This window comes from Plasmodium yoelii (assembly GCF_900002385.2).
Source record: "Plasmodium yoelii strain 17X genome assembly, chromosome: 5".
Classification (NCBI taxonomy): Eukaryota; Apicomplexa; class Aconoidasida; order Haemosporida; family Plasmodiidae; genus Plasmodium; species Plasmodium yoelii.
In genome coordinates this window covers 161,816-181,987 of record NC_036177.2, presented here as the reverse complement: position 1 = coordinate 181,987, position 20,172 = coordinate 161,816, and the positions used below count along the sequence as shown (strand labels likewise).

General features: G+C 20.8%; 3 protein-coding genes across 3 annotated transcripts; 2 read left to right on the top strand and 1 right to left on the bottom strand.

The window, feature by feature from the left end:
• Nucleotides 1-1,615: 1,615 nt before the first annotated feature.
• On the top strand, nt 1,616-2,537 carry PY17X_0501500 (fam-b protein; the record flags this gene model as incomplete). Its single annotated transcript, XM_022955154.1, has 2 exons — nt 1,616-1,681; nt 1,851-2,537. The coding sequence occupies 2 exons, from the start codon at nt 1,616-1,618 to the stop codon at nt 2,535-2,537; spliced, it is 753 nt and encodes a 250-aa protein (XP_022811619.1).
• A 2,104-nt stretch (nt 2,538-4,641) lies between these two features.
• PY17X_0501400 (reticulocyte binding protein, putative) lies at nt 4,642-13,036 on the bottom strand (the record flags this gene model as incomplete). Its single annotated transcript, XM_022955152.1, has 2 exons — nt 4,642-12,848; nt 12,985-13,036. 2 exons carry the CDS (start codon nt 13,034-13,036, stop codon nt 4,642-4,644), a joined length of 8,259 nt encoding a protein of 2,752 aa, XP_022811618.1.
• Nucleotides 13,037-18,769: 5,733 nt separating this feature from the next.
• PY17X_0501300 (PIR protein) lies at nt 18,770-19,841 on the top strand (the record flags this gene model as incomplete). Its single annotated transcript, XM_022955151.1, has 3 exons — nt 18,770-18,784; nt 18,893-19,669; nt 19,755-19,841. 3 exons carry the CDS (start codon nt 18,770-18,772, stop codon nt 19,839-19,841), a joined length of 879 nt encoding a protein of 292 aa, XP_022811617.1.
• Nucleotides 19,842-20,172: the final 331 nt, after the last annotated feature.

The following is a 20,172-nucleotide window of genomic DNA, read 5'->3' as shown; positions in this document are numbered from 1 at the left end:
ATTATGATTTATTCCATCTGTGACACCTGAATCGGATGATAAATGAACTAAGTGAAGGAGGAATGAATTTGAATGGAATAGAAGTGTAAAGTACTATTTGGAGGAAATATATTTAAAGAAGAAAAGTTAAATTACGTTAAAGATATATTATTTTAATACCCATTATTTTAAGAATTAGTATAATATTTTAAAAATATTTGTCCAATTGAAAATGTTATATATTTTGGTGATTTTTACGTTAATGTATATGATAGTATTTATGAGTTGGGGTAGAAGTGGAAGTAAGGGGGAAACATGAAAAATGTTGTAAATTGAAGAAATGATAAAGTCGTAAATTGAGGTTGTGAGAAAATGAGATTGTTAAATATATACAAAATTATGTAGGGAGATCATGTACCATTTATTAATTTATTTTTTTATAAAAGAAAAAGCGATTATTTATATAATAAATTTAATTAATTTATATTTGAAGTCGAATTAAAAAAATGTATAAATTTAAAAAATACTAAATAGTAAATTTGTCTATTAATATAAAGAAGTATTGTGTATATATGATACATGTCAAGAGTTTGTTTCTTATTTTATAATAAAACATAAAATAAATTTTTTATTATACTGAATTATAATATTTTTTTGTCTTTAATTATTATTTATAAAAGTCAAAATATTGTATTGTTTAAATACAAAAGTGTCTTAACATCTGTTAAATGAATATGATGAAAATAAAGTTAATAGTATTAAGTGTATTTTATTTTTCGACTTGAGATAAAAATAAATTGGTTCTATATGTATTATTTTTATGATTTAATATTATAATTTGATTATTTGTTTGAATTACATTTGAAAATGAGTATTTTCTATTATTTTAATATAATTGATGCTACATATTTTGAGATATATTTATAAATAAAATTAGTACATACTAATATATAAAAAAATATATTTTTACACAAAATCGGTAAATAAACTGGAGAATATTATTAAGTAATATTTCAGATTGGAGAAATATTATAATAAATTAAAAACGATTTAAATGTAAATATCAATGGTGATTTGCTAATGTTTTCATTATATGTTTGTATTTATTCATATAAAAAAATATATCTAATATTTTATTATTTTAATAGATATTTATTAATGTGTTCATATGTAAACAATAGTAGAAAAATAATAAGCTTATAAAATATTAAAACCGTACCACTAAATACACCAATGTATTATAAATTATATTAAAAGCCTATTTGTGTAACAAATTCCCAAAAAATATTTTTTATGGAAAAATTATTATACACATATATTTTTTATAATTAAAATATAAAAAATGGTGTATTTTTTAGAGAAAAATTAATATTTACTTGAAAACAAATATAATATTTATATCCATAAATAATTTTAATGAATATAACGAAAATTATTACAATACATTTATAAATTCTATAAAAAGTGGAAAAAGTTAATAAATGAAATAAATTATGTTTTTTATAGACATATCATTTATTCATAAATTTTAGAACCAAAACTAATAAATATTACTATTTTGGGAATAAATATCAATTTATCAACATTATTTCAAATTACACATATTATTTCATTTATTTAATAAATAAAGTTAAACATGAGAATAAGTATTTTGAAATATGTTCTTTCAATTGTTATTTGTTCTTTTGAATATGCCAAAAATGTAAGTTACACATTATTTTCTTTTATTATTAATATTTCATTATAGTTTTCGTATCTATTGTTTCACATTAACCTTATATTATTGTTTCAGGTATTGGTAAGGCAAATAAGTTAAAGAAACAATTAAAATTAAATGCAAATATGTTAATAAATATTTCATTTATTTGCAGGAACTATACTTTGTAAATGAAAGAACCATCTGTTTTGAAAGGAATATAACAAATTTTAGGAATAATAGGATATTAGCAGATACAGATAACCGATTCGATTTAAATGATTTTTATCAATCAACTTTGAGTCTTGCAAATCAATTTAGTGATTGTAATGATGGTAACAAAGAAATAACACACCTTCGAAATATTATAGATTCACATATAAAGAATAACAAAGAAAGTAACACATTACTTGATTTAAAAAATGTAGATAAAAAAACGAAAAAGATAATTCATGGACTTCACAAAAAAATAGAAGAAACAAAAAAAGAGCTTGATAGTATAAAGAATAATAAATTAGAAATAGAACCAATAGAAAATAATTCTGTATCAGGAGAAGAAGACTTTAAACAATTGGAAAATGAAGAAACTATCGTGGCGAATGAGCATTATGAGATTGATTCAAGTATCGAATATGAATTAAAAACTAAACGAAAGTTAAAAAAATTGACCAAAGGATTACTTGTGAGGGTGTTGTTGTTGATGGCGCTTGTTTTGGCGTTATTGATACCCGGATGGACTCAAATTGTATTTATTACTATGAATGTATTGGTTTCAATTGAAACGCTTATTAGATGTTATCAATACGTTAAATTGTGTTTTAAATTACATAAAATATCCAAAAAAAAAAAAAAATCAAGATAGGCACTCTTTATTATTATGTTTTGTTATACTTTTTTAAGTGAATAAAAATAATATATTTAATATTTGATTTTATATATTGATATATATATTATACAAAATGATTATATATCTATATATGGAAACCATACATTATTTGTATTTGATAAACGAGTTCAAAGACAATATTTAAGAGAACAAGTAAAGAAAATGGACCATTATATATGGTTCAAAGGGTAGTGGTTATTCCAGGAATAGTAATAATGATTGATATGTGTCAAGAAAGGGTTTATTTTTGACCGTAATTTTTGAAGATAATCAATAAAATATAATGTTACGTATGTTACGTATGTGTTTTGTACTGTTTTTTACTGTTTTTGTACTGTTTTTGCATAATTTTTATATAGTTTTTATGTTGTGCGACCCATATTCGTGTTAGGGGTAAGTATTATATGTTTATCTAATTTTTTATAATTTGAACACTAATTAAATATATGTATCACATTGTATGTTTAATCACGAGATGAAATTCTAAATTCTAAATATACACCCACAAAAGGGGTACTGTCATTAATATGAAAATGGAAACATCACATGTTTTCATAAGTTATAATATATACAATTTAGTGTCAATATAGATATTGGCTATATATGAATTCATATTATGATATCTCATAATTGCATATATAAAAATTGTTAATCAAAGACTATACTAAATTATGGATATCAAAATATAAAATATATTTCTTTATTTAATGAGACATTTTATTTAGTAAAACTTATAATTTGTATCATATTTATTTCAATTTAAATCATGTTATCCAACTGAACTGTAGTAATATATAATCATAAAATATAGATGCAAGAGATATCGGTTGAGATTCGACAATGCAACGTTATCTATGAAAGGCATTTTATGCATTTAACATTTTTAGTATTACATAAAAAATACACTATAGATATATTTATACTATCTTTTTAACTTTCGATTATATATAGTATCATTTTATGGTAAAGTTTTAAATTCAAATTATAGAAATAATTCTATATACATTAATTTATTTACTATAAAGGCATAATATTAGATCAATCACTATTAATTTTAAAATTTTAAAGATTTGAGGTATAAATAAATTATATTTTAAAACTATTAAAAGAAAAAATATAAGTATATTAATAGAATTTTATATAAAATTTTGTTATAATATATTGTCTAATAATTTGTCTAATATTTTTTCTAACAATTTGTCTAATGATTTTTCTATTAAAATGTCTAATAAATTGTATAATAATTTTTATAATAATTTTTTTAAAAATTATAAATAATATGATAGATAGAATATCGTTATTATTATATACCTATGCATCTAATCTAATAAAATATTATACTAATAATTAATATTGTAATATTGTTTTATGTGTAAATTTCATATAATTAAATAATAATATTACAAATTCATCATAAATTTTATATAATAAATCCTGTTTTATGTGATATTTTTTATTATTTTTAATCTCAAATTTACTAAATAAAATATTTGTAATTTAATTCTTAAGTTGATAAAAATGATGTATCCTTAATATTATTGATACACATTTTGTTATTTAAATTAGTGTGAATTATAAAATGTGATTTTATATGCAAAACAAATATTATATATAATAAGAATTGAAACAAAAAAAATACATAAACCAAACAAAAAAAAACTTAAAACAAACAAAAAAAAACATAAAAGAAACAAAAAAAAGACATAAACAAACAAAAAAAAGACATAAACCAAACAAAAAAAAAACTTAAAACAAACAAAAAAAAACATAAAACAAACAAAAAAAAACATAAAACAAACAAAACAAAGCATAATGGTAATTTTTTTAAGTTATGTGATTTTATTTTGTATATAATTATAATATTCGACGTATTAATTTGGTATTATGAATTACAATTTTATAAATATGTTTACATATATAATATTCGTCAATTAGCATTTATATGTGCACCTCCCAAAAAATTTTAAATATAACATTGTTGCATTAATATGGTAAATATCCATATAAAATAGTTTTTGTTATTTGTAGTTGTAAATTCCCTATAATATTAACTTTTATAAACAAATGGTTTTTAATTAAATCATAAATCCTCATCCATATATACTTCTATAACTTCATCTTCTCTTTCAAAAAGCCCATTTTCACCGTCATCATAAAAACCTTTAGATTTATCGAATTCCATTTCATTTTTATCCCTTTTTTCTTTTATTCTTATAATTATATAACATCCTACTAAGGCAAATGCAATTGCTCCGGCATATCTAACCGAATTTCCTGCATCTCTTGTTTTGGAAGAGCCTTTTTTATCGGAGCTTGAGTATTGGTGATTTTGATTTATATTATTTGTATCATTAACAGCATGATGATATGTATTGTTAACATGTTCTGTTTGCGTTATTTCTTGTTGTCTATTAATAGTATGTAAATTATTACGATTTTCTATCTCCTGTTTTTTATTTTTTAAATCGTTTATAATGTTTAAATTTTCCTGCATTAAATTATTAAGCATATTTTTATTCCTATTTAAATCAAGAATTATGTTATTGGCATTTTCTATATGTTTTATGGCAACATTATATGATACATTATTATTGTTACTATGTTCTGATTCGATTAAATTAATGACTTTGTTAATGCGAGAAATTATTGATGTAACGTTATTTTGGTTATCTATAACGATTGGTATTTTTATTGCTAATTCTTTATTATAATTAATTATTTTTTCTATTATATCGTCTATTTCATCTTTATTTGGATTATTTTGAATTTTGTTAGTTTGTTGTTCAACATAATTGCGTATAGTATTAACAAATTTTGTTATTTGTTCATTTCTGATTTCATAAGTAGAATTTTGAATATCTTCTAAACTCTTTTGTATTTGGATGAGTCCGTTCTCTATAGTTAAATCCTTAGAAAAATTGTTTTTAACATCGTTTACATTTTGTGATATGGTAGTTATAATACTATTTATATTGTTATTACCATAAAATTGAACTTTTATTTCATCTATTTTATTTAGAATTTCCTGAAATGATTGAATTGTTTTTTTTAAATTATCCTTAATTTGTGATACATGATTTTCATCATTGTCTTGAATATGTTGTTTGATTATATTATTATTATTTTCATAAGTTGTAACATAATCTAAAATATTTTGTACTTTTTCCGTTAATTTGGTAATTGTGTCTATATATAAGGTTATATTTTCGTTTTCTTTATTACTAATATTTTTTATTTCATCTATCTGATTTTCATAATTAACAATATCATGATATATTTCTTTAAGCGTATTTAAGTTTGGATTTGTAGTTTCATTTAGTGCATGAAGGAATTGATTTTTTTTATCAGAAATATATTGATCAATTTGGTTTAAATTATTTAAATTTTCTGTTAATTTATGTTTCTGCAACTGTAAAATATTATCAAATTCTTTGGATATATCAAAATATTTTCCATTAATGTGTGCTATATTTAATAATTTAAAGGCATACATTTTTTTATAAAGTTGTTTTATGGATTCGATTGATTTATGAAGTTCAGAATCGAAATAAATAATTTGTAATTTATTGTTGTGTAATGTATCGGCATCGATATTATTTGAATCTATTGTAAATAGATTGGTCAAATTGTTGATTATCTGAGTTGCTTCCTTTCCCTTTTCTATTAAATTATTATTATCATTAGTTGCATCTGCAAACATACTTGTTACATATTTGTTTGTTTGATTTAAATCATATTTTATATGTAATGTTTCTATGTCATTACTTAAAGAATTGGAAGTATCATCAATGTATTTTAAAAATTCTTTTGAAAATTTAGTTGCGGACTCTATGAATTCCGAGTAATTAGTTACTTTGCTTTTAAGAGTCTCGATTAACGTTGTATATGTAAAAAGTAGACATTGCTTTCTCTTTTCTATTAATTTATTAATTAAATCATTTTTTTCTATTATTTGATCCTCAATTTTTTTTATTTCAGTATTAAATGCGTTAGTTAGTTCTTTTAGTTTTTGTTTAGATTGTAAAATATTATTATTTTCCTCTGAAGAATCGTAATTATTTTCTAATTCTTCTATAACTTTAATATCATTATTAAATTTTTCTTCCATAGCTGTTACATCAAAATTTATCCCAAGTTTTTTTTTTTCCTGTTCATAATTATTGCTGTTTTCTTTGATTTTATCATACTTTGACGATTCTAAAATGGTATCATAATTTTGAGAGTTGCATGATAATTTGTTTAATTCGTTAGATTTATGCAAAAGTAGTTTAACTTCATTTAATATATGTTCTTTTTTATTTTTTAAATCACTTAATGTGTCTTTTAACTCATTGGTTGCTTGGACTTTTTCATATAAACGTCGGTTTTCGAGTATAAGATTTAATGTTTTCTGTTCTTTTTTCTGCAATTCTTGACTTCTTTTTAATATATCAAGAAGAGTATTGTAAGAATCGCTTATTTTTGTATATGTTTCTGATGTTTTTTGTGGAGATGGAATAAAGGTTAGCGTATCTTTTTTTTGGGAATCCAAGTAAGGTAATATAGCTATATTAATGTTCTTAAATAAATCTATTCCTGAACTGCTTTTTATTTGAATATTTAAAGAATTTGCTAATTTCGGAATATTTATAAATATGTTTTCTGCATCATATTTATAACTATTATATGTTTTACTGACAATATTTTCATACATTTGTTTTGTTTGGTTTAGTATATTTAATAATGAATTTTCATCAGTTGAATTTTTAACATTATTAATAGATTTTGAAATATTGTCAAACCCTTCGTTAGCTTTTAAATATTCGTTTGTAAATTTAACATTCACATTATCTAATTTTTTTTTTAAATGTGTGACTATTCTATCAAATTCATTTTCTTTTACATAATCTAAATAGGATTTGGCTTTATTTCCATGTTCTATGTTTTTTAAGAGTTCCTCTTGTGTGCTTATTCGTTTATTTTTAATTTGATCATATGTTATGGATTCTTTTGAAACCGCTTTTAAATAATTTGTTATTAGATTGTATGATTTAATAAATTCTTTATATATATTATCCATTTCTGTATTATATTTCCCCAGGTTTTCATTAGTGTTAATATCTTCTAAATCATTAGCGTTAAAAGACGATATTAGATTTTGTATTGTTGGTTGTATTAATTCTTTTGTTGATTCAATTCGTTTTTTATTTGCTTCGGCGATTTCATTTATTTTTTCTACAATTCCAATCTCGTAATTTTTTTTACTCTGGTTTACATCTCTTTCTATTTGTTCAATTTTGGAATTAACTTCATCTAATTCTTTTTTTCGGTCTTCAATATTTTTTTTTTGATTTTTGAGAGATTCTAAAAGTTCCTTAAGGGTACTTAATTTGTCCCCGTTCTCTTTTAGTTTTGTTTCTTGAGTATCTATAGATAAATTTGATATTTCTTTCTCTATATTTTCGGTCTCTTTTAAATATTCATCTGATTTTTTTTTTATATCATTTATTTTTAAGAATTTTGTTTTGAATGGATCTATGGATATTTTAATAGCTGCTATTGCTTTATTAGATTTATCATTTTTAGCGACTTCATCTTCAATATTAATTTTTTCGTTTTTTATTTCATTCATTTTTTTTTCAGATTTGCCTAATTCCAATATAAACTTGTTGTGTGCGTCTTTTATTGCCTTTATGATTTGTTCTGAATCATTTTTTGTTTTATCAAATTTATTTTTTAATGCTATTGCAGAATATTTATCTAAAAGTACAGTTACATCTTGTTTATATTTTTCAAATAATTCCTTATTTTTTTTAAATGCTTGTATATTTTTATCAGCCTCATCTTTATAACCATTAGACATATCTTTGTGTTTTTTCAATTCTGTGATATTATAATCATGGTTATTAGTGCCATTATTTTTTTTAATGTTTAATATGTATTGTGCTTTATTATCAGCCATTTCTATATTATTAAAGTTTAATAATACATTTTCATTATACTTTTCGGCATTTTTAAAATAAGTGTTGATGTTATTTTCTTTGTTTAAAATATGAGTTTTTAAATCTGTAATATTCTTTATACATTCACCAACATAATTATCATCTATTGTTGATCCTATTTTCGATTTACAATCTTTTAAATTTGAATCGTCTTCGAGTTCTTTAATTATTGTTTTTGAATTACTTAATTCAACAGTTATGTTTTTATTATTCTTTTCAATTTCATTAGTATATTCTTTTACTTTATCAATAATTTTTTTAATTTTATTTAATTTTAAAATATTATATATGCTCGCAATTTTGCTTAAAATTTGATTAATATCATTATTATAATTTTTGGATTCTGAAACATTTTTCTGTAACTCGTTTTTAATATCATTTATATTTGATTCCGTAGAAAACTCTTGTATTATTTTTAAAGAATTTTTATGGATATCAGAAATTTTTTCTTCATGATTCTTACTTATATTATGATATTGTTTGTCGTCGTCATGTGATATATTAAGCGCTTCCATTTCCTTATTTATGTACATTTTTATGTCCATGTTTATTTTCATTTCATTTTCTATTTCTTGTGATTTTTTTTTTATATTATCAAGATCATCCATATATTCTTCCATTGATTTTATCATGTGTCCAGCCTTTTTCTTTTCTTCATCAATTTGTTCCAAAAATAGTTTGCCTAAACTTTGTCCATATGATACATTTATATCTTTTACTTTTTTTAACGATGTGTTATTTTTTTCTATTTCTGATATTTCATCTAATAATTTATTTATTTTTATATATATATTTTTTTTTTCATCTATTTTTGTTACTATATTTTTTATTTTTTCTTCAATTTCTTTTGGATCCTTGTTATATATGGTTTTATCTGTTACATTTTCGAATTTGTCTGTTTTTCCTTTTATTTCGTCATTATAGCTCCCTGAATTTTTTTTTATTTCCTCTAATTTATTTATATGCTGATCGATTTGTTGGCCTACAGTCTTAATTTCATTTTTAATTTTGTTAATTTCATCAGGATATTTTATATTTTCTTCTTTCCCAAAATCATGAAAATCATATTGTTTTAATTTTCCCTTTATTTCATTCAAATTGGTTACGTTTGTTTTTACCTTTTCAATTACTTGGGTATTTAGCGATTCTATACTTTTTTCAATTTCTCTTTCCATTTCGTCACTAATATTATAAATTGATGCATAAATCGCTACTTCGATTTTTGAAACATTTTCATTTATATCAGCATTTTTTTTCTTAATATCATCAATAGCTTTTTCTTTTTCACCGAATTGTTGATATAACATATTTTTTTTATTTTTTCCTAAATTTGCCTTTAAATTATTGAAATATTTCATTAATTCATTGTTATTTGATTCGTGATCATTTAAAGCGACATCTGTAAATGTTTTATCTAATTCTGTCTTTTTATCTGTTAATATATTTTCAAACTTGTTTGTATAAAGTTTATCTATTGAATTATTTTCTTTTACGGTATTAATATTTTTATCTAATTTGTCTTTTAATATAGTTTGTTTATTACGAAAATTTGATATTAATTCATTTGTATGAACACATACTTTTATATATTCATCTACCTTTTTAAGAGTATTGATATTTTTATATTCTTCTTCAATGGATTTATCTGTTTCAATAATTAATTTCTTACTATTATTAAATTTCTTTTCATAGTTATTCACCAGGTATTTTGAAATTTCAATCCTTATTTTTTTTACTAATTCGGTAATTTTTTCGTGTTCTGAGTTAGCCTTTTCTTTATAAGCTCCGTCAAAATCAATATATTTCTTTAATTTACGTAAGAGTTCGTTTTTCATAGCTGTTACTTCATTGATGAATTTTGATGTTTCACCTTCTTTGATAGGTATTTTCTTGGCGTATTCTTTGGATTGGTCATAGTTTTGTTTTGCTTCTTCTCCCTTTGTATTGTCTACATTAATTTGATCATTATAATGTTTTCTGATTTCTATTATTTTTGATTGATATACACTTAATTGGTCATTTTCCTTAGTATAGTCATTTATTTTATTTGATAGTTCTTGTTCTTTATTTTTAAATTCTTTTAATGTTTTATTTAGATCGTTGTCAATTTCTCCAAATATATATTTTATTATTTCTAAAATTAAGTTTGATAGTTCATTTTTGCTAGTTTCTATATTCTTTAGATGTAGTTCAACTTCTTCAATTTTCATGTTTTGGATTTTATTATATACATTATCTATTTCCGATTTTAAAGTTTCAAGTTCTTTTTTATTTTTTATAGGATCAATGGTATTTTCTTGAACTACAGAAGACAATTCATTGTAAAGCTCAACAATGTTACCTTTATAAATTTCGGATAACTCTGATTTTATTGTACTATATATTGTATCTTTTTTCTTTACATATTCCTCAATTTGAAATGGCGTATTTTTACCTAATTCATCAATGTATTTATTATTATTTTCTATTGCTTTCTTTAAGTCAATTGCTTTTTTAATATATTCCTTTTTGTTATATATGTCTTTTATTGTTTCTTTTAATTTTAATTTTAATTCTTCTACATGTTTCTTTTCAGCCACCTCATCTGAGTATTTTTTAAATAATTCTCTAATTTCTTTTTCCAATTTAACAGTTTCTTCGTTTTCTTTGTTTAACTTCGTTATTGTTTCGAGTTTTTTCTTTTCCCAACGTTCTGCTAATTCGAGGGCAGATGTAAACCCTTCTTTTCTTTCTTCATAAGTTGATTGATTTAATTTTTGTTTTATTTGAGTAATAGTCATATGTTTTTGTAAAACGCCATCATTTATTAAATTTAACATAGACTTATTTAAATCTGTAAATTTATCCATAAGTGGTAAAATTAATGATATTATATTTTTTTTTGTATCATTGGAATTATCAAGATTTTGTTTATTTTTATAAAAATCCAATGTATTTTCAAATATTGTATGGAATTCGGTTTCTAAAGATTTTAATCTAGATTTGGGTGTAGACAAATCGAAATCATTAATACCATCTTTGTCTATTATATTTCCATTTGAATCTGGTTTGTCTATTAATAATTCCCCTATTGATTTAAAAAAGTATTCTAAGGATTCTTTATAAGTATAATATATTGCTTCTAAATTTTGTATAATTTTATCATTATAATCTAAAATACTATACGAATCGGCTTTCTTTTTAAAATCATTAAAATAATTACCACAATTATTATTGTTTAAATCGGGTTCATTACATTTTTTCACAGAAGCCTCTTCTTTTTGACATATTTTTGTGTATTTGTCATGTTTATTTTTCATATCCTTGAATTGTTCTTTTATAAAATTTAGTTTGATTATAAGACTCTTTAAATCATCTTTTGGTTTTAATTTTTCTATTAGAAAATCTATAAATGGAATAATATCATTATCGTTGGGAATGTCCGATTTTTTTTTATAAGTTATACCGATACTTATCACATTTTTACAAAATCCAGAATCTTTCTGAGTAGAACTCTTGAGATTGTTGCTATTTTTACATTCCGTTTTATACAATGTTTCTTCACTTGAAATAACATTATTTATTTCATTTTTTATGTTTTCAAAATTATTTTTTAAACAATTTACAAACTTGGTTTTTGATGATTTATATAAGTTATAGTCATCCATCGGAGGGTTATTATAAAAATTATATAAGGGATTGTGTATATTCCCCATTTGATTAATTAATTCATTTCTTTCAGTTATGCATAACCGGTTTGTTATTGCGATTTTATTAAAAACCTGGTCATGGTCTTTCTTCATTTTATTTTTTTTAATAGAAGTTGAGGGTATACTGAATTTCTCGAATAATTTTATAATATATTTAGAAGAATATATAGGTTTATAAAAAGGCCATAACACATTGTCATTATCATTTACATCATATAGAACTTCGATCATATCGAATACTTCATGACTTACTTGAGATACGATGCTCATTTGTAAAAAAGACTTATTAATTTCAATTAAGCTGTTATTTGTTTTTTCATGTTCATGATTAAATTTTCTAAAATCATCAAGATTATTTGTCTTATTATATTCATTATATAATGTTAGTTTTGTATTATTTATGTCTTTTTTATTTAGAAGGGAGTTGTTAATTATTGAATGTGGTTGTATATATTTTTCATTGTTAATGGAATTATTTTCATTATTATATTGTTTTTCATTTGAAAAGTTTGAATCATTAAAATCACTTTCTTCTAAATTATGGTATGGAATATAATTGTTTGAGTTTGGGGCATGTTTGTTGTTATTTTCCTCAATTTTGGTTGCACAAATTATATCTGCATATTAATGGTGAAAAAAATTAAGTAATATTAGTATAGGAATATACAAATTTGCATAATTAATATATAAACATATATTAAATAAAATATGTAACCCCACGAATTGAAATAATTTGTTAAAGATCTCTATTACTACCGGAAATAAAAAATGCAGCCAAATTAATAATATAAATATATTTTTTCATTATTAAATATAATATATATTTTCTTCTATATTTATGATGTTTTTATTTGATTTTATTTCATAATATTAATTTTGTTCTACGTTAATTGTTTTAATTTTCTACTTGTCGATCTTTTTATTTAAATATAATATTCTCCATGTTTATATATAAATAAAAAATATACGTGTAAGTATATAAAACAAATAATTTTCCATTAAATAAAATTTTTAAATTAAAAATTAAAAAGTTATTATTTGTTGGTGTGTAGATAAAAAAAGGGAATTAAATAATTATGCTCTCATTTTTTTTTTAATTTATATAAATAAAAAATTTAATAATTGCATTATAACTTTTTTTTAAGATAAATGTGTGCCGAAAAAAATTGAAAAAGCCAAAAACATTTACACGAATTAATTAAAAAAAATTAGAATGATATGCAAATAAAGGGAAATAGTGATTCGGAATAAAGACCTTTTTATTTCACTTTTTATGCATGCAGAAATTCAATAGAGATTTTAATTAAAAACGGCTATATAATTCAAATAAAAACTCGCCATGTTTTGGTTTTAGAATAAATAGTTAGTGTCATGTATATAAAACTCAGATTAAGATGCTGCCCAGGTTGTGTATAGAATTTTGTTTTAATCAAGTTTGTCGAATCTGGTAATATTTATTGACCTCATATTTATTTAACAATATATATAAATAATAAATTGTTTAAGTATATAAGTAAAAATTAAAAAAAAAATGTCTCACAACCTGAATTTTTAACCTCTAGATAAAGACAAAATTTTGAACACAGAAAATATGTATAAACATTAACGCAAAAATAACACTGTAAATAAAAAATATATCATAAAATTTAATATTAAAATTTGATGAACTCATATAAATTAAACATTATTAATGTATAATATTGGTATATTATATTTTAATGGTAAGTTTTGGTTAATCATATATAACAAATTTTATAAATTATCCCAAAATTGCTAATTATTATATTCTTGCCTACGCCTAATTATATATCTTAATAATAAGCATGTATTATAAATATATGAATAATAAATAATGGAAAATTGGATTATATTAACACATTTTTTTGAATTTAATTATTAAAATTTTTTTGTTAATTTTCGAATAATAAAGTAGAAATTGTTTATATGGTTTAATTTATTTTTCATAAAGGTTAACACTATATTATTAAAATTATTTTTTTAATTTTAATAGCTACACATATAGTTTGGGAAGTGTAAATTTGTATAAAATTAATATATTTTAAAATGGGTATAAGAATATTTGTAATTTTTTATAATATATTTTATTTGTAATAATGAATAAAAATGGGGATATAAAATTGGAATTATTTATTATACTATATACATTTTTTAATGTTATATTGATGATTAAATACTGAATATTATTTGATTCAGGTAAATTAATATATTTATATGTGAATGTATATTTTATAGAAAATTTGTATAACAATTAATTTGTTTTTAACTATATTTTATGGTATTATAGATATAAAAATCCGTAAATATATGTTTTAATATATTGTTTTTATTAAAATATATATATTATAAATATATTATTTTAAAAAAATTATAAATGGAATGTTATAGATGGATTTAAAGTATTATATTGTATTCATTAATTAGGCCGCTGTAGTATACAATAATAAAATAGTTGTAATAATAAGTAAATAAACAAACATAATTTTCATGCATGTGTAATTGGCGAATAAACTAGTACCGGGTTGGCGTGCATATTATTACATTTATATATATTTTTTTCTCTCCAAAGTTTGCGTATATTTCAATTAAAACTGAAAACATTGGGAATATTAACAAATTTACATACATTTGCATAATATGATTACACTAGAAAATATTTTTATTTTATGGTTTATTATATTTTTCCATTTTTTTTTTGTGGTTTATCAAAAATTGTTAAATAAAATTATAAAAACACCAAGATCAAATCATTTTTTTTATTAGTTTTAAGTTACCGCATTTTAAAAGCTATAACATTTATTATATCCATTTACACATAGTAAATATTAAATATTTTTATTTTTTTCGTATTATTAGTGCATTATTTCCTTTTTTCTGTCTATAGAAAAATAAATATAAATGATTAACTTAATTTTGAAACATGACCTTATAACGAAAATAATACTTAATATTATTAAAAAAACAAACGTGCATACATATAATGTATTTATTATTTTCATATTCAAATAATGTTCAATTATACTTTATAAATTGCGGAGATAGATATAATCACTCTCAATTATTAAAGTTTTTGTTAATTCATAAAATAAAGGTTAAAAATGAAAAATAGTTTATAAGTTATTTTATTCTATCCCATTTGAAGCTGCTACTATTGGAAAATCGTGATGCAATAGTGAAAGCGCAAATACAAAATACAATGTTTAAGAGGTGCGAATATAGAAACCTAGGAACAAACAATGATGATATTTTAAAAATAAATATATGCTAGTTGGAAGTTTTAGTTCCACTATAAGAGAAGAAGTTGATTCACAAAAATAAAAAGACATAAATGAGAAGAACATTCATAAATAAAAGATGAAGTACAACAAAAATATAGACAATTAACTAAAGAATATAAAAAGAAAATAGTTTTAGTAAAAATGCATTATATTATGTCAAAACATAGTTGATATTATTAATAATGTAAAACAATTTTTAGAATATGATATAACCTTTTTATGTGAATATGTGTACATGACAATTTTCCATTATTTAAATTTATTTCACTTATTAAAAAGTTTTAATATGAATTCTGATAAGAAATCGAAATAAAATGAATAAATTGCACCATTGTTTTTTTTTGAAAATGTTTTATATTCATGCAAAGGAAAAAAGAAAACCCATGCTAAGGGATAGTAATGGAATGCAGATAAATAAAAAGGTTAATTTTTTGAGAACCATTTTTTCAACACAGTTGTGGTAATTGTATCATATTATGAAGTATTAACTTAAATTCGTGTTGTCAAAATAGGAGTTAGATATTTTTGTAAGAATTCCCCTAAATAATAAACTCAATCAAATGATGAATTAAATTATATATTATATATTTTGTATGATATTTTTAAGCATATATTTACTATTATATATAGGTGGTTATGGGATTGTACCATGAGTTATAGTTTTTTTATATGGAATCTATGTTTTGGGTTATGGTTATTAATTGTATCTTTATTTAATTTTTTATAATTTGATAATATTTATTGGTCTGTAAATGTTGATTAAATATATGTACCATTTCCGTATGTTTAATCTCGAGATTATTTATAAATATGCAACTAAAAAAGGGGACATAACCATTAATATGAAAGGGGGTGGATAACATTTTTTCATAAGTTATAATACTTCCACATATTTGTTCATATATATTAAATGTGACAATATTATAACTTCGCATTATATATTTTATTACTATTTTTTGGAAAGCTATACATAAGAACCCTTATTAACTATTATAAAAGCGTGTTAATCAAGGGGGGATATTTAACTATCCATGACAATATATTTTTTTTTTGATGAAACATTTTATTTAGTAAAACTTATAATTTGTATCATATTTGTTTTAATTTAAATCATGTTATCAAACTGAATTTTAATAATATATATTCATAAAATATAGATACATGAAATACCGATCGAGAATCGACAATACAACGTTATCTATAAAAGGCATTTTATGCATCTAACATTTTTAATAATACAATAAAAATATGCATATTAATAAAAAATTACATTATAGATATATGTATACTATCCTTTTAATTTTCGATTATATATAGTATAATTTTATCCTAATATTTTAAATTCAAATTATAGACATATTTTTATATACATTAATTTATTTACTATAAAGGTATAATATTAGATTAATCATTATTAATTTTTAATCTTTATAGTTTTGAAGCATATATAAATTAGAAATATATTATATTTAAAATAGTTAAAAAATAAAATATAAGTATGTTAATCAAATTTAATGTTATAGTTTGTTATAATGCTTATAAACAATCTAATACATAAAATTAATGTTATTATTTTAATATTTATATATATAATATTGTATCAATGGACAAAGGCTAAATACGTTAAATTTAGGAAACATATACAATTATATATTAATGCAAAGTATACAGAAAAGGTATGTAATAATTAATTTAATTTTAACTAATAACATTTTTATTAGGTTATTATATATATATATATATATATATAATTCACTAATATATTGTTATTGCTAAATAATATATGTACTAAAATAATTTAAAAACTATGAAACGATGAAATATCATACATCGATTTAAAGTATTTTTATTAAGCATATTATTACGTTGTACTATATAGTGATATAACAGTAACAATAATAATAGTAATAACAATAGATAAAGTATTAAATACAAACAAATCATTAAATTCATTTGATTTGAATATGTTGATATATATTAATTATATATATTATTAAACTTGTAATAAGAATAAAATTGCATGCATAAAACATCAAATGAAATATTATAGCCTTCAACTAAGTATCCCTTTAATGTGATAATATTAGAATTAACATTACCAAGCAAAATAATATTAATAATTATATAGTTTACTTAAAATACTGTTTTTCATTATAGAATAAATATAGTTTATTATAAAACATGTAGCATAATATTATTTATTAAAATCTAAAAGTAGACTATATATTTAGAAAATAATTCTAAGCCATTTTTAATGTATACATTAATTGAAAGGTTTAATGGTAGAAAATATAAGGTATAATTAAACTATGCAGAATAGGTAAATCTTATATAACTACATCCTTGTCTTAAAAAAGTATAATTCCCTTATCTCTCCTATCTAAAATGTAAATATACCAATATAATTACGCATAGTTTTATATTATACTTTAAATTTGCATCAATACTTATTTATATTTTAATATATATTAAGTATTATTTAAAAAAAAAATATGCATTAAAAGACTTATTTAAGCATATAAATACTGTTTCAGTGCTAATTGTCGTTTTAAACCGTGAGAAAGATGTGCAAAAAATATTATAAAATTACCCAATAAGATATATTTCTAAATTGAAGCATATAGAAATAAAAATAAAGTTATTGATTCATTAAAATGAATTATTAATTTATCTACATTAAATAAAAATAATATTAAAATTATGTATATGCAATCAAAAAAAGGAACAATGCAACTTATTTTCTAAATATTATAATTTAAAAAAAAACTATATTATATATTATAAGAAACAAGGATATAAAAATTTAATATATTTTAAAAAATGATTATTTATATACTTTTAAGGATTATAGTAATAATAACTTTTTAAATTTTTTATATTTGTGCAGTATTTAAGTTTCAGGACATTATTTATGTTCTATATTAAATCATATGTATAATTATATATTTTTTAAATTCATTATAAAAGTATATTAATCTTTATAATAACTTATGCAAAATTGTATTATATATACATATGATAATAAATATTTAAACAACTCCCCAAATAAGGTAATTTATCTAATTACCATAAAAGTATATATTATTCCATATTATCTTTAAATTGATATTAATAATAATAATATATTTTTATTTACAGATAATTGCTGTATATAGGGTTAAATAATTGTATTACCTATTTTAGTATATATATATAATATGATATCCCATTAGCCTAAAGATTATAAATTATATTCCAGCAAAATGGAAGATGATATAGTATATACATTTTTTGATATTATATTTCCTATAAACTTCATTAAGTTTTATTTTAATAACATTTTCTTAATACATATTTTTATCAATTTTTTTTAAATGTTTTTTTAGTGTGGAAAAATTGATTATTTGAAGAAGTATTTGCCTGATAATTTGGAAAATAGTAAACTTGATTTTTATGGTAATTCGAATTTCCAAAAATACTGTCCTAACAATAACTGCCATACTGATCTCGAAGAAATTACGATTGGATTTTTATGGTTACTTGAACAATATTTTACTATATACCGAGATAAGGGTAATAGTGTAAATGATGCTAAACCATTTTTTCTATATATTATTTTATGGTTAAGTTACAAATTAAATAAAAACTCAGAGCACAAAACCACACAAATAAACGAATTTTATACTAAATATATAAATAATAGTGATAAACATGGTAGTTTTATAAGTGATTCCAATAGATATACAAATCTTAGGGAATTCATAGATAAGCAAAAGGATTTGTTTAATATCAATATTGAAAATCTGTCTAAATTTTATGATGCATTTAAATTATTATGTAATATACATAGTAATCTTGAAATGAATGATCACAACAAACTGCCAAATAATGCGAATGAATTTGTTAAAAAATATCAAGAACTTAATGGAGATTCTAATAATACTGATAAAAGTTCATATGGACAAATATTGACTATTTTATCAACTGATTATAATAAATTAAAAGAGAAATGTAGAAATATTACATCTCTTCCAGAGTTAACAGCAAACATTTCTGCATTAACATCTGAATATACATCATCAAGTTCGTCGATAGGAAACAAATTATTTACAGTTTTATCGATATTTGGTGCAATAGCACTTTTTTTAGGAATTTCTTATAAGGTAAATAATAAGGAATTAATTATTTTCATTATATATATCCAAACATTAACAAGAAAATCATATGTTTCTTAACATTTTTTATTAGTATTCGCTATTTGGATTTCGGAAACGATTTCAAAAACAAAAATTAAGAGAAAAAATAAAAAATGTAAAGAAGAAAATGAATCGTTAATATTGATTCGAAGAGTAATAATGATTTATATATTTTAAGAAACTGTCTATTGGGAAGTAATTTTTGAATAATTTTTATATAGTTTTTATGTTATGAGGTAAGGCTAAGTATTATATCTTTATTTAATTTTTTATAATTTGAACACTAATTAAATATATGATTCATTCCGTATGTTTAATAACAAGGTGAAATAAAAAGTCCAGATATCCAACCAAAATGGATACTGTCATTAATATGAAAAGAGCCACATAACAGTTTTTCCATAAAGTATAATATATATAATTGAGTGTTCATGCCGATTCAATATGATTAAAATAAAATGCCTATATTG